This window comes from Mus musculus, chromosome 5 (assembly GCF_000001635.26).
Source record: "Mus musculus strain C57BL/6J chromosome 5, GRCm38.p6 C57BL/6J".
Taxonomy (NCBI): domain Eukaryota; kingdom Metazoa; phylum Chordata; class Mammalia; order Rodentia; family Muridae; genus Mus; species Mus musculus.
The window spans coordinates 103,479,759-103,503,494 of record NC_000071.6 but is presented as its reverse complement, the minus strand read 5'-3'; the positions used below and the strand labels follow the sequence as shown (position 1 = coordinate 103,503,494).

At 41.5% G+C, this 23,736-nt stretch overlaps 1 protein-coding gene across 1 annotated transcript in view; it reads right to left on the bottom strand.

Annotated features, from left to right (window-relative positions):
• Ptpn13 (protein tyrosine phosphatase, non-receptor type 13) overlaps positions 1–23,736 on the bottom strand; it is a 173,170-nt gene that overhangs the window by 94,867 nt on the left and 54,567 nt on the right. The window contains exons 4-7 of the mRNA NM_011204.2: positions 16,725–16,790; positions 13,702–13,887; positions 11,185–11,272; positions 1,583–2,128 (exon numbers count right to left, since the gene is read on the bottom strand). Of these exons, the coding sequence (NP_035334.2) occupies positions 1,583–2,128; positions 11,185–11,272; positions 13,702–13,887; positions 16,725–16,790 (886 nt within the window). The remainder of the gene's footprint in view (positions 1–1,582; positions 2,129–11,184; positions 11,273–13,701; positions 13,888–16,724; positions 16,791–23,736) is intronic.

The following is a 23,736-nucleotide window of genomic DNA, read 5'->3' as shown; positions in this document are numbered from 1 at the left end:
AGGCTTGGGGACAAGGCTTATAATAATCCTAACACTGTGTGTGGGCAGGAGGGCCTTGGCATGGGGAATGATGGAGGACAAGCAGACCTCTAGGTCTTGCTATTTAGATAGAAAGCCTTGAATCCAGAGAGAAGCCCTGACTCAGAAAACAAGGTGGTGGCTGGAGAGATGGCTCAGCAGCTATGGGCACATGCTTTCTTCCAAGGAACCAAGCTGGGCTCCAATCCCCTATGTCTTGTCTTCCAGCTCTAGGGGATCTGATGTCTTTGGCCTCCAGAGTACTGCACTCAAATTTACAACAGCCACACTCCCCAAATATGCACAATGGTAAAAATTAAGCTCTGTTTTTGAGAAACTGTGGCTAGCTCCTGAAGAACACCACCCAAGGTTGATCTCTGGCCTCCAGAAACACACAAATACACGTGCATCTACACACACATGAAGAAGCATCCCTCTGCACATAGAGAAGACAGTTATGTCCTTAAGTACGGTACTCCTTACTCTAAGTAGAAAATGTTATTATAAAGTGGTTTCCCAATGGCTATGACACAGGACAATATAGTTATGACTAAGAAACAAGGAAGTTACAAAGCTTTCATCATCAAATACATTCAAGATCTGGCCAGCTTGATCTATATATGGGTTCCAGGGCAGGTGTGTCTGTGTGTGTGTGTGTGTGTGTCTGTGTGTGTGTCTGTATATAAGTTTAATTGAAAATCCACTTTTCTCTTACATACATTTATGGCAAAATAGCCACTATCCATATGTTTCACACATAACTTTATTCAATTCAATGTACTGATTTTCTTTTTGTATGTGACTTGGATATTTTGGAAACAGCTTTAACATGGAATGATAAGAACTTAACATGTGCTGGGCGTGGTGGTGCACACCTTGAGTACCAGCACTGGTGCACACCATGAGTTATCTCCGAGTTCCAGGCTAGCCAAAGGAACACAGTGAGACATTGCTATCTAACTTATAAAGTTGAGCTTACACTCTTCAAATTAAAAATGTCACGAATGACTTATTTAATCTCGTTACATTCATTATTTAATTAATCTATTTTAAAGGTCCATTTTAAAGGTGGCATAACTCAGACTAGGGATGAGCACTCAACTCATAGTTGTGAAAAGTCTAAACTGACTTTATTTAAATCTACACACATAGATACCACGCTTTTGGAAATGTATATCCCAAAGGTTATTTCACACCAGCTATGCCTATCCTCACACCCGTGCGCCTGGTCCTTCTAGCTAGCGGTCTAGAGGCCAGCTGGTGCATAGCTTGCTCAATCCATGGGTTAGATCTCACCCACAGCTTCTCAGCACCAGGAGTCTCCAAAGAGGCAGAACATACTCAAAGCTGCCAGATCCTTGAAGAGCTCAGATTTAAAAGTGCAGAGAGGTGCCTGGGAGCATCCTGCCGCAGGGTTCTGTAGCACTCTGATAAGAGTTTTAATCAGAGAGTGAACAGAAGTGGGCAGGAGTCAATGCGACCCAGATGGCCATGGAAATTAGACTGCTGAAATGGTTTAATATTTTAATTCATTTATCTCTCAGACAAACAGAGAATCACTAACCTTCTACATTCATGGCTTCTCTCAGAACCTGAAGTTTCTTTTGTCTCTCTCGAATTCGGTCCAAAGCGCTTGATACCGCGGTGGAGGTCGGCAGTTCTCGGGTGTGGATCACCGGCTCCACCTTCTGAGGGCCAAAGATATCCAAGGCAATGCTTCCATCAGAGTACCTTCCTTCTTTTTTTCTAGGAGTGATGGACGTCCGTCCTGTCACTGTCTCAGGGTCACAGCGTTGGTACCTGCCCGTCTCTCCAGAAATGTCTCTGTTAGCTGCACAGAGCAAGTCCATGGAGGAAGCCCATGTCTTCTTCTTGGAGAGTGCATCCATCTGTGGAGTACTAGTTTTGAACTGGTAAGGGGAAGAGAAAGTCTCAGAATCTTCATGCCTGGAATTATTATCAGATGGAGTATCCTTGAGATAGTCTTCCTCATCTCGTGTGTCTCTGATGGACAGAAATCCCATAGACTTACTAAGCCCTTTGTTAAGAAAGGTCTGCTGAGAGAGTGGAGCCTCGTGTGTGTCTAGTGCGTCTGAAGTGGAGCTTCTTCCTGGAATGATAAGAATCTATCATGTAGGCGCAGAATCTTTAGAGAATCAGCTAGCATGTAACCCACTGCTGAGAACGGAAGTGCTGCCAGCTCCCCAAGTGACGGACGCAGTGGAGGATGGGAGACAGGTGACCTCAGGGATGCCAAGGGTGGAAACATGGCCGCTGAACACATACTGAGGTGGAACCCAAGCCAGAGACACTCCATGCAATAACTCAGCCGCTGAGCTATACTGCATCACAATACCTAAGACACAAGTGATGCTTACATATATTACATTTACGGAGTAGTATTTCTGTCGTCAAAGGGAAATGATGTGGTTTTAAAATGAAGTCAAGTCGCTAATGGTAGCAACGTTTGTAGAACAACAATTACCTACGGAATGATTTAGGATAATATAATGCCTAAAATATGCTCTTAACCTCTAAATATGTGTGTTTCTAAGTAAAAAGCCCTGGTATATTCTGATCTTATAAATAGATATGTTTAGCTGAAAAACAAAACTGTTTCTATTCTGTATAGAAAGAAAATTGTAATGCATGTAATTATTAAGTTCAAGATTATATACAGATATATTTTTAGAAATCTTTAGTATATCTAAAACCCAGATCATTTCCATTGAAACTGTCAAAGAAATTCAATTTTTCATTACATTGTTATTTAGACTAAAAACTAGCTTAGCTGCAATACTAAATTTAGGTTCATCTTTATAGTTTGATAGTTAAAACTAGGTATTTATTCTGTTTGAGACATAACAAAAATGTCCATCCAGCTATATCAATTATATAAACCCACATATTCAGTACCCAAAGTGGTATTTGTCCAGTCAGTACCAGAAAAAAAAATGTAGAAAATATTTTGAAGCTACAACCTCAATAATCCTAAAACTCTGACAATTGTCTCTGGTATATTCTGTGGTTTCTCTTTGAAAGCAAATATGCTATGTAATATGACTAGATCTTTCTGAGTAACAAGAAGTTACTTACAAATTCATTTGAAGCAATCAGTTGTCTCTTCTCAGTAATGACTGTATGCTTTAATTATTTGAAAACAAATTTACCCTAACAATACAGTGACAAGTGCATTCCTATCAGCTGATGCGATCAATAATTAACACAAACCCCCAGCTGTTTGTTCTTATCTCTGTGAATGGAGCTGGTAAATTGCAGCTGTGGTCAGCTTCCATATCTGAGGTACTGGAACTACAGGACATTAGGAAACACACTACAACTCACCCAGACAGGTCATCTAGCTTCTAATCTAAGCTGGAACGCTCTAAGTGTGGCCATGTCACAGTCCTTTAGGGGTAAGTGAAATTCTTACACACACCACATCCTGAAACTAATGAATTTAAAATAATTGTATGGACTGAAAAATAGACATACTCTTGGAAGCTGACAAAATATGTATCTATTTAAAAAAAAAAAAAAAGAACTGAGAGGATCGGGGATCCCAAGCCACACATGAATGCAGCAGTCCTCGTTCTTTCTGGTCACCCTGACTCTAGGCAAGCAAACAAACTTTGGAAAATTCGAGCAGGATACAGACACCACAAATTCATGCTCAGCCACTGTGTTCCCTTGATAACATGTGCTAACAGTAAACTCACTTTCTACAGTGAGTCCACTTTTCCTCTTCTTCAAATTCCCACTTTCACTGTCACTGAGCTGATGACCCCCCTCACTTCCCACCAAGGCAACAGCACCTTCCCGTGGCCCCTTCCTGTGACTCCGAGCCTCCTCCCCTTCCCGTGGCTCTGGCTACCCACCCACCCACGTACAGATATTTTCCTTGCCTCAAAGCATGGTGCTTCCAAGCAGTGGAGGCCAGGCCCCAGCACGTAATCTGAGTTTCCCTCATTGTTTACTTTACCAAATGTGTTTGTTCTTGCTTAACTTGTCTGCTGTGCACACACGGTGCCAGGATCTCTCCCCTTTTATTGAGCTGCTCCCATTAAGACAGAAATACCATCTAATTTTTCTCAGATGGCAAACCAAACCAAGACAGACTCCTCCCATCACCACACTTCCCCTGACCACTCTCTTCCAATGCCTTATTTTCTGTTCACTATTTCCCACTGCTTGGGTCAGCATCCAGCCACCCTGTGCCTCGGCAGCCCTACTTGTACATCACTAGTGGCTTCCCTACCTGCTTAGGCTGCTTAACCTGCTCTTGATTTTTTCTAATCCTTTAATGGGTTTCCAAAGGTTGGGTTTCCTCGAGTATCAGCTTCAGAACTACACCCACACCCCACTTAGTTGTGGGTTTTCCTTAGAGATTTTTATTAATGATCCTTTAAATAACATCTTTTTGATAAGTGGGATTTTAAAACTCCCAAACTTAATTTCTTAAGGTGTAAGGTGAGGGTGTGCCTGTGCCCAGCCCCAACTGACACATCCACAGAGCAACCCTTAAATGTGAGGATCAGGGAACATCATAGAAATGGGGGCAGAGGCACTGTAGAACTAGGGTGCTCGTGCTGGGCTAGGCAGTATCCCCAGACATTATAAAAATACTCCCATGAACTCCCAACTTATGCAGCTGCCTGACCAATATTGGCCTCCTGACAATACTGGTTGACATGCCAACATGGACAGAAGGAAATTTCACAAATCCTGTCCCAAGATAAAGAACTCTAGGTTGTCAATGGCTGATGAAGGAGGGAAGGATCAGCTTCCTCCAGTGACAGGATCCCAATAAACTGTGGTCAGTCCTGGACACACATAAAGATGTGCGAGCGCATACACACGTAGCTGGATACACGCCACTGTCACTACAGTAGAAGAGGCCAGGAATTTGGGGTGGAAAGGCAGGAGTGACACAGGCCAAACGGTCACGTGTGAATTTCTCAAATAAAACTAGACACACATTCATACAAATAAAATACAAATAAACATATATTTTAAAAAAACAAGAAAATACAGAGGAAAAATAAAACAACCTACTTAAAAGATTATCACAATTTTGTTCTGTTTCTACAGATAATGCAATTCATTCTTCAAGTTTGCAAGTCCTATCTGCTGATAATCACGGACTTAAAGTTTCGCACAGCAATTACTTATAAAAGATGATCTCAATTCATAATTGAAGTCTAGCTGGAGACCAATGGGACCACAGAAAAAGACAGTCTAAGAAGGAAGAAAGATGAGGAGAGGAGACAGACCTGAGGAAGCTGGGCTAACAAGGTGGGAAGCCAGCATGAGATCCATGTCACAAATGACTAAATTCAAAAGACTGAGTTATAAAGTTACAAAAATGTTAAAGTGGGGAGATCTTTGTAATAAATCATCTAATGCAAAAGTCTAAGAGTTATAAAGTTATGTTACAGAAATGTTAAAGCAGGAAGAAACCATTGTGGAAAGAAGAAGAAGGAGGAGGAAGAGGAGAAGGGGGAAAAGAAGGAGAAGGAGAAGAAGGAGAAGAAGGAGAAGGAGGAGGAGGAGGAGGAGGAGAAGAAGAAGAAGAAGAAGAAGAAGAAGAAGAAGAACAACAACAACAACAACAACAAAGCTAAGTGGTTGTTGTTGCTGCAATGCTTGGCCTGTGACTGGTTTTATTTACATTTTGGAATAAAGAGGAGACATGTCCTTGGATAGGGATGGAAACAACACATGGTAAAAGCAGATGGCGGTTGGCCCAAACACATTATCTTTCAAACTAAAAATTTAAACCAATATTTTTAAACCAACTGCTCCTATCTGGCCAGATTATCATCACACTCTGTCATAGTCTGTCACTCTGAGTCACACTCTGTCATGCTAATGATGTTCTTGCTGTCTTCAACTGCACAATCGGACACAGAAGTGCCTAATTTACCCATTACAGGATGAAAAGTTATTTTTCATAAAAGATGGTTCTTTATGTAAAAACAAGATATGGTATAAAATAATAATTCTGAAAACCTGCAAATCTCACTAAATAAAGTAAGGATATAGTATAGCAGCATAACTGCTTTACCTTGTTAAGGAGGCACTAGGGAGAAATTGACTAATCTAGTAACTTAAAATGTGAGTTCTCACCTTATGGGTGAGAAGAAACATGGCATGCCAGGCTTCTTAGATGCTCAAGTCTGCTGGCCAAAGCGCATGTGCGGGTAACAGCAGAAGCACCTGCTCATCTGTACTTGAGACAAAACAAAATGTACACCAGGTGACTGCTTTCCCAATATTGCTAACATGCGCGCATGCTACTTATTTTACACAGTTAGCAATAAATACCATTGCAGTCTCCAAGGAAGCATGACAGCCCTGCCACTGGGGCAGTTCCTCGGCCTGACTGTTGCAGCAGAACACAGCAGACCTGCCTGTATTAATGAGCACACTGTCTCACTATAAAGATGACCCCTTATACTATATATCTGTACATATGTGTACTCCCGGGTAGAACAATACTCGACTGCCTTATTGGTTTCATGTTTACAATTCCTTATAAAATAGCTCTGGAGAGAGTGGTGGTCAAGTGAATTGATTTTAAAACTTAAAATCCAGCTTCGGCGGCATCGTTTAGCAGAAAGACAGACTACTATTGAGAGGCTTTGATTTTAAAGCTTGTGCCAGCCAGTCAATTTCCATGTTGCTCCTTTCTTCCCTCTACCACACGTGGGTATGATTTAACATTCTGTTTTACAGATGACAGGATCAGTGAGCTAACCCACCTGAACTTTTCTGAGCTCTTCTCAACAACTGCAGAATTAATTAGATTTTCTTTCTCCTTTCTGTTTCTGCCTTGTTTCCCTGGGTGCATGATTACCTACCAAGAGGGGATTTATAACTTCTTTTGAGAGAAATAATGAAACCAGAGATCAGAAGGTTCCCATAAAAGTCTTAGACCTTTTCTTTAATAGAGTACCACACTATTCCCAGTAGGATAAAAGGCGACTGTTAGATTTCCCGGTCTCTCAGGAGGCTCTGATCTCCGTTCATGGACATGGATCATCACCAGTCACAAGCATCCAGTTTTACCATGAAGACACAAATGCTTTCCTTCTGGAGACGGCACAGTTTGCTCAAATCCAAACAGGGAGGAAGGAACATCGAGTGAAGAGCTACAAATAAACAGGGAGGAATGAGCATCGAGTGAAGAGCTACAAATAAACAGGGAGGAATGAGCATCGAGTGAAGAGCTACAAATAAAAGACTTAAGAACATCAGGGCAGAAGTGGCTGGCCCTTTAATCCAGAACACAAGAGGCAGAGGCAGGTGGATGGCTTGAATTAGAAGCCAGCCTTCCACAGAGCAAGATCCATGACAGACAGGGCTACACAGAGAAACCTTGTCTTGAAAAAGAAAGAAACAAACAAACAAAAAAAGATTTTATGAATTTGAATTTAAAAAGCCTTCACGGAGTGTACCACATTTATTTCAATTAAACTGGAAAAAAATTCCTTGTAAAGCATATGTTCTAGCTATTTTTACTACATGTGAATTAATATGTGATGGGTAGCACCATTCTCTTTTCCCATTCACACCCAGCATCTCTGGGAAGGAAAGTTTGAAATGGCATCTCAGCACTAACGAGGCTCCTCAGTTCTTTGGCGCTTCTTAAAAATGTGCTCAAGTCCACAGAAAGAAGAAGCAGGGTTATCCACACTCCCGGGTTTCTGAAGCCATGATGCTGACCTACCTACCTGATGGTGGGATAGGTGTCCCCTAAAATAAAGCTTGGCAAGAATCGTGTGTGTGTGTGTGTGTGTGTGTGTGTGTGTGTGTGTGTGTGTGTGTGTATGGGTGTAGAGGGAAACCATGCAATCAGGAATGACAGCATTAAGAACCATAGGGGATGACAGCCCACCAATTTAGACCTTTACTTTTGTGGCTTATCTCAGAAGATGCATAAGCCACCCTCCAAGTCATCCACTCATACTTGACACAGCAAATGGTAGTAATTTAGCAATCACACAACAGATCCTGGCATTATCCCTGAACTAGCTGGCTTCTTTCAACCTGCCTCTGTTTCTCTCTGCCCGTATGTCTCACTGCATTCCTTATTGAACACTGTGATCTGGATCCTAGTACTCTGACACTACCTACCCATGGACACTGCCAATGGGTGAACAATGAGGAGAATGCTTCACTGGCAATGCGGGGCTCAGGCTACTTGGCTCCTAGTAACCGGGGTGTGAGCTAGCCTGCCGCAATGGAACATCAGCATCCTAGAAGAATATCTATGGTGATTACTTATTTAATGTATATGAATGCTCTATCTGCATGTACACCTGCATGTCAGAAGAGGAGATCATGTTACAGATGGTCATAAGCCACCATGTAGGTGCTGGGAATTGAACTCAGGACCTCTGAAAGAACATCTGGTATGTTCTTAATCACTGAGCCATCTATCCAGCCCCAGAATTCTATTCTTTAACAGCTAACTTTTTTTCTAGTCTTAAGCTTCTGAATTAGTACATGCTACTGACAACTGGCTGCTAATTGCTTCTCTTCATAGAGGCCTTAATGGAAAAAAAAAAATCAAAAGGACTCCTTACAATATTATTACTATCATGCAAGCACTGGCTAGGAACACAGGATTCCTCCTCCATTATACTTAACCAAAAAGGGTGTAATTGGAGGAAATACTTGATTCTTTTACTACTCCAAAAAAAACAAAAAAACAAAAAGAAAAAATTCAGTATCACCTGAGAGACACATTGTTAATTCTTTACAAAATCTCTTCAGTTTAGAGAGAGGAGAGATTGTGAACCAACTATAAATGACTTCTATTAGTTTGTAAATCATGAGCACTCCTTCATCACCTGTATTGTAACAGTCCATGACTCCAATCCTAAAGAATATTAGAATTGCCATTGCCTCGTTTTAGAATAAAATTAAAGCCATAAATTAAAAGGGATTAAAACTTATTCTCAAACAATTTACAATGCTTTTACTGTTACAGTAAGAAAAGGGTCAGAGTATGGAGAGATGGCTCAATGGTTAAGAGCACTGACTGCTCTTCCAGAGGAGCCTGGTTCAATTCCCAGCATCCACACGGCAGCTCACAACCATCTGTAACTCTAGTTCCAGGGCATCTGATGCCACCATACACACATTTGTGCACACAAGACACGGTCGTTAAGACTTCACACACAAGCCAGGCGTGGCAGTACACGCCTTTAATCCCAACACTTGGGAGGCAGAGGAAGACGGATTTCTGAGTTCGAGGCCAGCCTGGTCTACAAAGTGAGTTCCAGAACAGCCAGGGCTACACAGAGAAACCCTGTCTCGAAAAACAAAAACAAACAAACAAAAAAAAAGACTTCACACACTAAACGTGGCAATAGCAGGGTGATTTTTTTTTTTTTACCCCCAGTAGATCCTTGATTGGTATGAACTAGAACAAAAATATCACATCATTCTTGCAAGAACCCAGAACATCTAAAAGAATTAATCATTAATATATAAAATTATATTTATTAGTAACACAGAGACATTAACTATACAGCATGACCATGTAACCAGCAGGAGTGGTGAATAGTGGGACACTCCAGGAGGGCTGGGGACAGAAGGGAAGAGGTGTAGAAGGCATGAGGGAGGGGACCAGAGGGGGAGAACATGCAAGGGGGAGAGTGGGGGAGAGAGGGAAGCAGAGTGGGAAGACAAAAACCAAGGTTGCCAATCTCACGTCTCGTTATTTCAATGCTCAGTCAGAGTGAGCCCCGGGAAAACGAGTGACCATAGACTGCTACTGACAGTCATAAATAATTTCCCGTAACTGTTCTGTCCAAAAAAGGAGAGTGGCTGAAACTGATGGATCCTTTGCACCAATGAACATACATTATCATAGTTTAAATCCTGATACAGTACAAAGAGAAGCAAGCAGACTTTTAGCCACAGTGTGTCACATATCCACGGGACATGAGGACTTGAAAGAAGGGATTAAAAATAACCGCTATCAAAACATTCTAATATCTAACTTAGACAAACCTCACTTTGTATTTTTATTCACATATAAATAATATATATTGAGAAAGAATCCTCTAGTATCTTGAAATGAAAGCTAAGATACTTTTTCAGAAACAATAACCATCTTTATTTATAGCAAGGAAAGCAAAATACCAAAATGTCCATTTAACCAACTAGAGCATGGCAGACAATCCCCACAAAACAGACATCTGACCAACCAGAGCACAGCACAGAGTCCCCACAAAACACATGGACATGTAACCAACCAGAGCACAGCACAGAATTCCCATAAAGCATATGTACTGCTCTTATTGACTTCAGGAGAAACAGGACCCTGGTTTGGAGTACATACTTTTTGCTGAAGAAGTTTCAGAACTCTGCAAACAGTACAGATAAACTAGGGTCTATCTATCAATTTTACAAGAAAGGTTTCTCACAGGTTTCTTTTTTTGCTGTTGTTTTTTGTTTTGTTTTGTTTAAATAAGATAGATATATGTTGGTTGTCTGTTAAAAATTAGAAATGCTAATTTTCCAATCTATTTTATACAATTACATACATTAGAACATATTTGGATATATTTGTTTTTATTTTTTTCTTTGTACAAAATATTCTTGCTAACGTTTATGTTATCATTACTTTCAATAACTCCTGATGATGTAATTTACAAAATAAACTATGGCAGTATTTGACAAGCGCAAGGTCTGGAATACTTCCTCATGGAATCAATTCAGTGGCCCCTGCCTATTAGAAGGGAGCTAAAACAGAGGACACAGAGGACAGGAAGAATGATGCTGCTTTTTGGAGCTTTCCCTGCGTGGGTCTTTATGCTTATAAATACGTGTATGTGCTCATCTGGTCATTCTGTAAAATCTAACCTTAATATAAACGGCCCTGATGAAGTAGACAGTGGTCCTGATCAAAGGGCCTTGGGAAGGGCAGAAGCACAAGTGGGAGTTGAGGCAGTGAACGTTTTACGTAACTGCAGTGTTTCTTTATGGCTGTGCCTGATGTGTTTCTCCATCCCGGGCTTCCTCTCTGCATCCTCGGATCCTCATGAACCAGTCACAATTAATTGATCAGGTTTCTAAGGCAGGCAAGCACACGTCCAAGGACAAGAGAAGAGCATTAAGGCCTAGCACTGCTCTACCACACTCTCTTACCTGTGGGCAATCCTTTTCCTCTCAGTCGGTCTCGAATGGCCTGGCTCCGGTCAGGTTTTTGTTCACTGCTACGGGAAAGTGGATCCGTCTGTACACAGGTAATCAAAAATCAAGTTTGATAAATTAATCCTTTGGGGGGGAGCGGGGATGGGGGGGTCAGTGACTGTCCACAGAATAGCACATTACCCAACCTTCAGGGTTTAGTAGCAAGTAAGGAGACCCCCACATCTGACTGTAATCTCTATGGCTTGGGTAAGGCTTATATGCACCAGGACTGGCCAGTCTATCTTTAGAAAGTTACAAGGCAACAAAACACAGAGCGAGCTGTACCTGGGGACTCGAGATTAAAAGTGGCTCCATTTGAAGGCAGTAACTGCGGCCTTCTGTTTTCCTCATTCTGATAACTACTTTCATCTCTCAAATGAGACTTACATAATTTTAAGGCTACAATAATTTGTATAATAAAACTTTCTCTGGTTGCAGCTATACGTTGAGAATACTAATTTAAATTATTTCAGAAGTAATTTCGTAGATACTGCTTGCAGAATGAGATAGTCTGCTAAAATCTTTAAACCGGGTATGTTGGCAAGTGACAATTTAAACTGATGCATTACGAAATCCTCTCTGTAACAACATGTGTCAGTGGTCTGAAATTTCAATGCCTGAAACCATACTTATAAAAAGTAAGCCATGTCAAATTAGGTCAAACTCCATATTACATAGGATGAAAGTTAGAACACTGGCTTACTTAGATGAGAAAAACAGGATAAATACAGATTAAAGTTGATGAGAACAATGATGCTAAAAGTGTAGTTCAAAGGCATGTGCCCTCGCCTGCATCTGTGCACACACATTTTAACATTTATTACTGAAGTTTGCGTATAGATCAAAATTCTATTAGCATATTCACAGCTCAAAGAAATTTATTTCATATTTGAAAGAAGATTTAAAAGGAAGTATTTCTGAAATGATGCTGTCCTTGAATGACATAACTAGTCAGTCATACTGCACCGATGGAAACAGGAATACAGTGAATATTATAGATAATGTGAATCCCTGCTTTGAGGCCACTATCAGTAACAACTGCCATTTAGCGAACAGTTATGCCAGGCCCTGAACAGTGCATTATCAACACCATACCTAATTCTCAAAGCAACCCGGTGTGTTATCAACGGCGTACCCGGTGTAGTACACACCACTCTTACTGCCATAGCTGTTATAGACTCGTTGAAGTGGCAGCACCGTGTGAGTGCCTGAAAGCAGCTCTGTCACCTTCACAAGGCCTGGTGACATGGATGGATGCTGTTTAGTAATAACCATAGCTCTTACAGTTAGTCAAAATTAGGGTCAAAGCCCTGAAGACTAGAGGATCCAAGGCACTTGAGCTGGCTTGCTGACTGGCTCACGGCTGACTAATCTTAAGTAAGTGCGTTGACCATCACAGTGGCCACTGGAGGCAGGAACAGCAAGGCCCTGTGGTCAGAGATGTGCAGCTTCTGACTGTGTCTTTACTACATATCACAGCACAGTTTTAGTAGTTTTCCTTCCAAAAGGGACATCGGGGCATAAAATGGGAGCAGCCGGAGCAAGAAAACTCCATCCATCAGCCCCATTACAATCCCCCAGCCCCAACAGAGCATCACTAAAGTTTAGTTCACAATGTTACTAGGAGACCTCTGAGCCTATTTCTTACCATATGGCAAAGCATGTGGAATACGTATATACTTAGAATTAAGAGGAAACCAGGAAGAACACCACGTGACAGAACAAGATTGTATCTCACATGGAGAAGGGACAAGCATTGGATGAAGGCCATCATGCAGCAAGAGTGGGTAAGTGTGAGAGAGTGTGTGTGTGTGTGTGTGTGTGTGTGTGTGTGTACCAATCAGAAAGCCACAGAAAGTGGCAGGCCCAGCCAGAGAGAACGGGGCAGCACACCTGGAGGGAAGAAGAGCAGAGGTCGGGTTATTAGATACAGGTTTTATTCTCAAGTTCTTTTCATTCTGGATGAGAGAGAGTGGCGACGTTCAAGTGTCAGGAAGCAGCAGACCATGGATTCTTTTTCACACCAGAGGAGAAGAAGGTTGAGAAGTTCACGGGGGACCCTGACACATGAGGGCGAGAAAGAAGTCTGGGAACAGTAGGTCCGGTAAGTGTTTCTGAAATCACTCTGGGTGAATGCATCCCCCTGAGGGTGCTTACAGTGCTCTGCTCAGAGATCTCTGGGGAGGCTCAGAGGAGGAAAGTAGGGGTGGACAGAGCTGTTACCCTTCTACAATCTTTTCTAGAATAAAGATCTTTAAAAAGAGGTTTTCGTAAAACACGGAGGTCTCATTAACTGCATAGAATTCTAAATTTTAAAGTATTGTTTGTAGTAAACAATCAACATTAAAACAGTAAGTCCCAATTTTTCATTCTCTATCTTGAAAAACTGTACTGTACATGTCAAGAGAAGTTGTGATATGACTGATTTTCAAGTATGACTATGCTTACACGTTAGCACTGTAGCTTACTTACCCCAGAAATATTGCCCAGAACCAGCTTTACCAACTGTTTCACATAGGAAAACGAAGGCGCGCAGTTGCTGTTCCTGATGTGGGCACTGCAAGCATCCAGGACGGTCCGAACCGACACCCGAGCATAGATGACATCCTCACACATGCCCAGCAGGATGCTATTAAGATGGTCTCCCAGCTTGATGGGCTGAAAGGAAAGCAACGGCCGTGTTAATAAACGTAGATAAAAGGCCTTAATGGGATCTCAGGAACACAGCGAATGTTCACAGGAGATGAATTCCTTTCTATTGGCAGTTATGTCTCGCTGATGTATTTAATTCAAAAGCTATAAGAGAAGGAAGTCAACATGTTTTCCTAGACATAAAATGTAACAGCAACAACAAAAAAATGCTGTTGATTTTATAATGAAGAAGTGTGAGTTTTTTCTATTTTGTTAGTTCATTTGTTTGTCTGACAGTGTCTCACTGAATAGCCCTGGCTGACCTGGATCTCTCTATATAGACCAGGCTGGTCTTGAACTCACAGAGATTACTGCCTCACCTCCCACATGCTAGGGTTAAAAAGTGTGTGCCGCCATGTCTGGCAAAAGTGGAATCCTTGTTAAGAAATAAGGACAGCATTTCAATATTCACTGTCCAATAAATCTTCTGTCTATAATTTGGGATTTGAATAATGGAAGATTCCAGATGCTGAGGTAACTCGAGAGCAGTTAATTGCGATGCTCAGTAATCTAATGAAACAAGTCAGACTGTGACATCATTTGTTAGTTAAAATGATTTTTAAGTTACGACAGCTAAGTGGCCCATAAGCATAAAGAAGGACAGTCAGCACCACCGTTCATGAAGAAACACAAAACAGACACAGGAAGGGACTTCTGGGCTGGGGTGCAGCGCACTGGCTGTCTGCTTGCTCAGTATGTGTGAAGTCCTAGGCTCAATTCTCCAATACCCCGAGAATGTATTTAACAAATTAAAATATAATAACATTACATATTGGCCAGCCACTGTGGATGCATTTGGTCTAACCAATGGCTTCACGTGACACCACATTCACTGAGGTATCACTTTCCGCTTGTGTCGCAGTGAATTCAATTTCCTTTAAAAACCTACTCTTGGGCTCTAATCAGACATCCAACCTTGGATTTTCCATTTCCTCTAACAGAGCATTCATTACATTATATTGTCATTATCTATTTAGCTATCTGTATCTTCCAGTAGATTTCACAGGTATGGCCTATCAGTAGGTCTAAAGTCTAGTGTTTTGTCTGATATAAAATATACTTATTAAATACTTTTACATTAATGTCAAAGTATTTCTAAAATGGTAAGGCTTTATGATCATAAAGTATAACTTTATATTACTCCTCTAATTTTTTATATTGAATTTATTTCTAGTTATTAAAAAAGAATATAAAATGTACTTGTAGACTGCTCCATTTTACATGATAGTTATGTTGCATGACAAATAACATCATTTTCTCCAGTAACAAGTGATTTTCTCATTTATATTTACAGAATTAAAACTAAGGAAAGAAAGAAAATATACAAAAATTTCCAAGAGGTAAATTAGATTGAGCTATGCTGAATAATATCATTCATCTCATGAATTTTAAGATGTATAAATTATGGATCAAAAGCTATTCAAATACTAAAAGTATTTAAATTAATTAAAAGTATTTAACTCATCTGATATTCAATAAATGCAGCTGCTTTTGTTTTTTATTTCTAGTACTGAGGCTAGAACCCGGGACCTTACACACAGGAGGCAAGTACTCTATTAACTGAGCTATATCCCCAGCCCCTGTTTTTTATTTCTAAATCACTAAAATAAACCCATCTTTTCATTCCTCCTCTTCTTCATCTGTGTGTGTGTGTGTGTGTGTGTGTGTGTGTGTGTGTGTGCATGCATGGGCGCACTCGCGTGCTCAGAGGCACATAGGTATATGTACAGATATGCATACATATAAGTGCACATGTGGAGGCCAGAGGCTGACACTGAGTTCTTCCACTATCCTTTTCCACACGGCCGTTTGAGTCAGGGTCTCTCACCAAAACTGCAGCACACCCACTAGTCATCTGGCGGACCAGTGAACCCTAGGACTATGCCTCTGCATCCCCCAGGCACCAGTGTTACAAATATGCTTGGTCATGCTCCGCTTTTGTGTGTGACAGAGATCCCAAGATAGGCTGCCATGCATGTTCATGGGGCAGGCAAGTTACATCTGAGCTGCCTCTCAGGCCTAAATGACATGCTAAATGTTAAAAAGAGTTGTTTTGAATGCTTTCATTCCTGATTTCTATTATGCTTATATTGAGACTCCAGGAAGCAGAATTATTTTAGAACAGAAATGCTAAAACTGGCCTAATGACGTCCCCAGAGTGTAGGGTCTGAGAGCTAACCTCAGGTGTGTGCCTGCTATTGTGGGGGCACTGAAGTAGGATTCTGACATTCCAAGCGCACAAAATTATCCAAGTTCCCACAGCCTTAACGGGCTGAAACAGGAATAGAGCCCCTGCTTTCCCTACCACAGGCTAAGTGGCACAGAGGTGCCATCTCTGCCATAATAGGTCGAGCCGATGGGGGTGATATCTCCGCTGTGGCAGGCTGACTGGGATAGAGGTGGCATCTCCCCGAACACACTGGTACAGAATTGCTACTTCACTACTGTCAGTGCAAGACTGACTCATCGGACATTTAGATCCTACATCACTAGGTGGTGAGAAATTAAGTATTCTAACATTAGCATGTCATCCTTCTGGCAGAGCCTGTCTCCATCTCACAGGCTCAGGGATGGACAGTGTCCTGGGCAGTGACTGCCCCAGTCCTTAGGACAGCTTTAAAGTGAGTTCACGAGCACTCACTGTTAGTTCACTCTGACCCTGCCAGTGCATAAATAAGCAATCATTATGAAACGCCCGTTCGCCTGGCAGCATGCAGTAGAATACACATAATCACACTGAAGAGCTTTTTTAAGGGTATAGATATGTATCAGTATAAAAACATCACACATGTGAAATGACCTACCTGGCTTTGAGGTACTTCATGGTCAGCCCCCCAATACAATGTCATTCCAAGAGAATAAATATGGATCTGGGAAGAGAATTTTTATAAAAGTCACTTTATAGCAAAATAAAAAAAAATTAACAAGTATACTTTTTTTTGCTCCAAAGAAAGTATAACATGTAATTTGAGAAAAATCATCTTACATATCTTACATGAAAGCACTGGAGAGATTAAAATAAGAAATCAGAGTGGCCCTGATTAGACTAGATGCACCATCTGCATCAGCAGTCCAGTCTCCTTTGCAATGAGTAATCATGCTGCTTGCTTTTCCTTAGGTTTTTATGCAAACTTAAAAAAATGTGAACGTATGTTCCTAATCCTTCTTCTCCATGACATTTACAATGCAGTCAGGCCTTGCTTCCTTAATTTACCAGCAGAGATTATGTCTATGCTAACTGTTGGAGAGCTTATCCTTTATTGTCTACTGCAGTTTTAATATAAGGTTTTTCCAAACTTTTGATATGTGTTTCAGCAAACATTTTTTATATGCAGACATTTCTCTTGAGTTGATTCCAAAATTATGTAGAAGCTACACCTGTAGACAACTTTCAATACACACCACACACACACACACACACACACACACATACACACCACACACACACACACACACACACACACACACACACAATGTGCACACCCTGACCAAATGAGTGAATGGCATTTTCCTATAAATTATCATTTTTACTTCAACTAGTGACACAGAAGTCTCCACATAGGATTTAGATTTTTGCCAGTGTGAAAACTAAGGGAAAATCTAATTGGAGGATTGATTAGCTTATTTGTGGGTTTGGGAGAGAAGAGAGGAGGAGGTCACTGGTTTAAAAAAAAATCTAGTGTGATGTTGGCAGGTGCCCCATGGGGAACACTAGAAAGGCTGGAGAAGAGGGGGCACTGGGATCCTCCTGATCCTGCGGGCAGGAGGTGGCCTGTGGAGTGTCTGCAGGAGGCAGAGACTATAGGAGCTTACATAGATGCAATGGTGAAGGAACCTTAAGAAAGGCCGGCCTGCCCACCCGCCTACCTGCCTGCCCGCCCGCCTGTGTGTTCTGCTGCTGCTGTTGCTGCCCTTAGCTTTCCAATACAGTACAAATCACCAACTGCCTAGGGAGCTTCCAATACACAGTACATACCAATGACTGTCCTGAGAATTTCTGGGCTTTAACCTAAACAGTGGCTGCTGAAGCCAACAGATCTGTGTCCTGAGCAGTTACAAAGTATCTCTGCATCCCAGTGCACAGATGCCCCTTCTTAGAGATCTAGTAAGTCTGCTTTCTAATAAATACACATTTATTAGAAATACACATTTATTTTTATTATTTCTGTTGTTCAGAGAGTCTTACCTAACATCATGTGAGGGTTTTCTGATGGGTTGTTTTTTTCTTGGGGGAGGGGGACGAGTACTTCAGCTTTTTCTTATTTTATTGCCTGTATTTTATTTAGTTCCTGTTTTTAATCTTTGTTTTTAAATTCTGTAAGATGTCTTTAGTTTTTAGAAATAGGTGGGGGGAAAAATCTATGTACAAATACAATGTTTTTACTTTACTAGGTCACAGCACTTCCATCTGACTTTTTACATTGCCACCTAAAGTTGTTCTCAGCTTATAAGAAAAAAGTTTCAATTTTTAATATTTCAATTTTTTTCAATTTTCCAATACTTCCACTTTTCTTAACTCTAAATTATTTCTAATACCTGTTCAGCTCACTCTGACTGACCCCACCTCGACTCTACAGGCAAGTCTAGGCTCCCTTCCCTCCTGCCGTGCCTGTGTGCACTGGAACCTAACACTGCAGCGCCTGGTCTAGCCTCTGCTTTTCTCTTTTCCTTTTCCGTTCTATCTTGTGCTTGTTGACCAAACTTTTCTTAAGCACTGTTCATCTTACCAAAAATGGTGTGTGTTTGTCAATTAAAGTTCTGCCCACTGGTGATAGGCCAGAGATGATGTTTTCAGCGTGTAAATCATTTTATACAGGATGACACGCTCTCCCTTGGACAACAATGAATTTCACCTGCATCTTAAGTAAGGTGGTTAGCTGATGCTCGTCCACAATCAGCCTGTCCTACACAGCTACTGGAGGAGCACAAGCTCAGCTACCAGCAGAGGACATCAAGTATGCAGTCAATTACATTATAACTCTGCTGAGCTCAATGAAATGAGTGGGAGATTCAGGGCAGCACTGTATGGTCCATTCACGAAGACCAACTCTCCCGCTTCTGACCTTCCTGTCAGCTGTAGCTCTGTGTGTAGGGCTGAGGCCTCCAGGACTTTTTCTCGCCCACATTAACATGACCATTGGTGCCCTCCTTGTTCAGCTCATGTTTAGGGAGTTGTGCTGGTGGGATTTTACGGGTGTAGATTCTAACATTACTAGAAGACATGATTTCTCAACAAACCTCTGATCTTCTCTAGCTCTTACGATCTCTACAACTTCTCCTCAGCAAAGTTCCCTGAGTCTACTACCCTCCATAGGTAGTGGAAAAGAAAGGTTATTAGGATATAGGGGAAGTGACCTGTTTAGAAATGGTTCTTTGGAGCAAATCCCATTTGTGCTGTCAGAAATTTAGCAGTTTAGTTCACAAGTCAGCAGGGGCAGCTCAATCCACGTGCAAACACGTCACGAGTATACCAGCAGTCCAGTTTAGTAGTGTCATGACAGCAGCAGCAATAGCATGACCTAGGAGGAATAGTCAGGCCTCAGCCAAATAGGTATGAGTCAGTGGGAGGAATTAGGACCACCAGGGATGCCATGAGAAGTTCTTGGCTGTGCCTCTCTGAACAAAGCAAAGATTAGCAAAGACAAGAGACCAAGCAGTGTTGCAAAGCTATCTCTATAAGCACACGTCTGTCACAATCTGTTGAGTTCTATTTCTGCTCCTTCCAAACATCGTGTGTCCTACATGGGTCTTGCCTCACCACGTGTCTTGCCTCAGCATGTGAGTCTATACCAGCTGACATCACTCTGTCAACTGGGCCAGAACACCACCAGAAGTCTTTTGAGTGCATTTCTCTCTGTGGAGTCATGACAAATGGAGCACAATAACAAATGGAAGGTGAACCAATACATGTGTGTCATTAGCAAAGAATCCTTCGTCATGCATTTCACGTGTGTACTGGCTAGTTTTGTGTCAACTTGATACAAGCTGGAATTATTACAGAATAAGGAGCTTCAGTTGGGGAAATGCCTCCATGAGATCCAGCTGTGGGGCATTTTCTCAATTAGTGATCAAGGGGGAGAGGCCCCTTGTGGGTGGTACCATCTCTGGACTGGTAGTCTTGGGTCCTGTAAGACAGCAGGCTGAGCAAGCCAGGGGAAGCAAGCCAGTAAAGAACATCCTTCCATGGCTTCTGCATCAGCTCCTGCTTTCTGACCTGCTTGAATTTCAGTCCTGACTTCCTTGGTGATGAACAGCAACGTGGAAAGTGTAAGCTGAATAAACCCTTTCTTCCCCAACTGCTTCTTGGCCATGATGTTTGTACAGAAATAGAAACCCTGACTAAGACAATGTGCTTGCTTTAGCAAAACATCCTTTTACCTGTGTCTGCTTCAGCAAAATGTTCCTTCATACAACTGACTTTCCAAAGAACCCTTAAGTTTACACTTCACGAGATCATATACTCGTAAACAAATCCTTTTAAAAAAAAGTTATCAAGGTTCATGCTGTAGCATGAGCCAATTTTCATATTGCTTCTACTGGGTACATAATGTTCACATGATTGATAGAGTACACACCATGTACAGTAGGTATGGGTGTATGCATATATCTTTGAAATTCTGAAAGATCACATGGTAATTAGGCCTTCTACATCCTTCCTTCCTTCTGGTTTTTTCGTAGTAACTATATTAAGGAGTAGAAGGTTACCCAGTAAAAGGGAAAAAGTCATAAAGGTGAAATAGGTGGATGATACACTGTACTGTTTAAAAAACAAGAAGGAAGAACCTACATGTGCCGTTCACCTGAATATTTTCAATCCAAGATCTCTGAATCTGTAGCTATGGAGATTCACACATCACAAAGCATAGAGAGATTTTTATAAAGAGTTCAGGAAAGTGATGGTAAAAAAAAAAAAAAAAAAAAAAGCAAAAACAGTATTCCCTTGATCAGCATGTATACTGAAGCAGATGAGGCTTAAACAAACAAGCAAACAAACAATCAAACCAAGCAACAGGCCCTGTTGCGGTAGTTTGAACAGGTATGACCACCACAGACTGATGTGTTTGAATGTTTGGCCCATAAGGACCGGCACTATTGGGAGGTGTGGCCTTGTTGGAGGAAGTTATGTCACTGTGGGGACAGGGACTTTGAGGTCTTACATGCTGAAGCTATGCCTACTATGGCACACAGTGTCCTTCTGCTGCCTGCTGATCAAGATGCTCCTTCTCCAGCACCATATCTGCCTGTGTGCTGCCATGCTTCCCTCCGTGCCATGATGGTAACAGACTAAACCTCTGAAACTGTAAGCCAGTCTCAAGTCTTTTACTTTGTAAGAGTTCCCTTGGTTAAGGTGTCTCTTCACAGCAATAAAACTCTACGACAACAGAGTTGGTACTGGGACTAGGGTATTGCCATGATAGGCCTACCCATGCTTTTATTTGGAGGTATGTGGATTTGGGGTTAGGAAAGCAGTAGATTGCTTTAAGCACTGCTTAATAGACTGTACTAGTAGAAACATCAAAAACAGTGGTCCTGAGGGTGATTTGAACTGTGGGGGCCTGGCTCAAGAGGTTTCAGAGGAGAATTTTAATATGTTGCCTAGAGATCATTCTTGTGAGATTTTGGTGAAGAATGTGGCTGCTTTATGCCCTTGTCCAAAGAGTCCACCTAAGACTAAAGTGGAGAGATTTAGATTAATTACATTGGCAAAAATCTCAAAACAACCTAGCATAGACTCTGTCCTGTGGTTCACTCTTATGAAGCATGTTTTTGTGAAACAGAGCAAGGGAAACAAGAAAGAATACAAAATTTATGATTCAAGGAGAAAAGGGGCATCAGGAAGTGGAATGAAACTGAATCCAGCATTCAAAGAGATAAACAGACTAAAGATGGGGAGTGGTGACCTCAGGCAAGACCCCACCCAGCTAAGCTTCCATCTTGTGAAAAGGAATTAAAGAACAATTTAGGTCCAGGTGTGGTGCTATACACCTTTAATCCTAGCACTCAGGAGACAGGCATGCAGAGCAAGTTTCAGGACATCCAAGCTCAGGCAGTGAAGGGAACCACTAAAAATAGAAAGCTGGTGAAGACATAACTGAACGAGGGGCAATACTCCAGCCCCAGCAAGCCACAGAACCTAGCAGCTTCAGCCACAGGATTCTGGCCTTAGAGATAAGGAAAGAAGAAAGGGGTTTTCTAGACTAAGGGGGTTCTCCATGACTAAGGAGAGCTGCTGAGACCAGGCATGTTGTAGATGTGTTCCTGCATGGAGGCCCAGAGAGAGCACTGTGTGAGGCTCTGAAGGTGAAGCCGGGATTGTCCTGGAGACCCCAGGATGTTGGAATGCCACAGTCATGGGATGCCTGCTCAGGAAAGCTGCTAACAGAAAGTGGGAACAGCCCAAGAGAAGTGTGTTGTAGTCAACAAAGATGAAAGGAGTTGGAGATCTGAAGAGCATTTGACATGAAACATGGAGATGCAGAGTCTGGAGAATCCCAGCTGGTTTGGGTCTTTTTTTTTTTGTCTAGTATTTCTACAAAATCTTCCTTTAATCCATTTGGAATGAGAATATATATATATATATATATATATCCTGTGCCATTTTATGTTGTAAATATATGGTCTGCTTTTTTATTTGACTTTACAGAGGATTACAATTAAGAGTATGCATCAATCTCAAAATTTGAGACTTTGAACTTTGGATTTTAAAACAAGTTTGAGACTAGACCATGGGAACTTCTGAAGTTGGATTAAATGTATTTTTAATTATGTTATAGCCACAAGCCTATGGGGGCTAGGGAGTAGAATGAGGTGGTTTGAGTAGGGATGGCCCCTATACACTCAGGTGTTTGAGTCTTGGCCCACAGGGAGGGTACTATTAGGATGTGTGGCCTTATTGGAGGAAATGAGTCACTGTGGGGGTGGGGACTTTGCTCAAGCTATGCCCATTATAACATAAAGTCTCCTTCTGCTGCCTGCGGATCAAGATATAAAACTCTCAACTCCTTCTCCAACACCATGTCTAACTGCATGCTGCCATGCTTCCCACCATGATGATAATGGACTGAACCTCTGAAAGTGTATGGCAGCCCCAATGAAATGTTTTCGTTTGTTAAGAGAGTTGCCTTGGTCATGGTATCTCTTCACAGCAATAAAACCCTACGACATCTGCCTCTGTTTTGTATTAAAACTGAAGTAAAAACCAAGGGAGATGTTTGAGTTAGTCTCACAAGCTTCTCCTTCCCACACCCCTTATCCCCAGCACTAGCCACTCAGCACAGAGCACACAGCAGCCAGGGTTTGGGGTGTGATCCCTAATACACGGCAGTTTTTTTACCTACTTGGAAATTTTTATTTGGTTTTGTTTTTATTGTTGTTATTACTAATACTTTTTTATTTTTGAGATTATAATATAACATCATGTCCCCCTTCTTATGGTCTAATATATCTTATTTGTTCTCATTCAATTTCTTGGCCTCTTTTTTATTAACTAACTAATTTGGGGGTTTGTTGCTGTTGTTTAGAAGGAAGGGTCTCGTGTAGCTCAGGCTAGCTTTAGGCTAGACTTATAATGTACCTGAAGATGACACTGAGTTTCTGAGCCTCCTGCCTCTACCTCCGTGTACTGGGGTTACAGGTGTGCAATTATACCTGCTTTATGTCAAGCTGAGAATTAAACCAAAACCTCAGAAGTGCTAAGCAGGCCCCCATTGATGGAACTGTATCCCCAACATGTACCTGAAACTTTTATTGAGCAAATTTATAGATAGCTACAAAAATTATTGAAAACTAAAGGGCGAGATTCTCTTACAGTTTTGA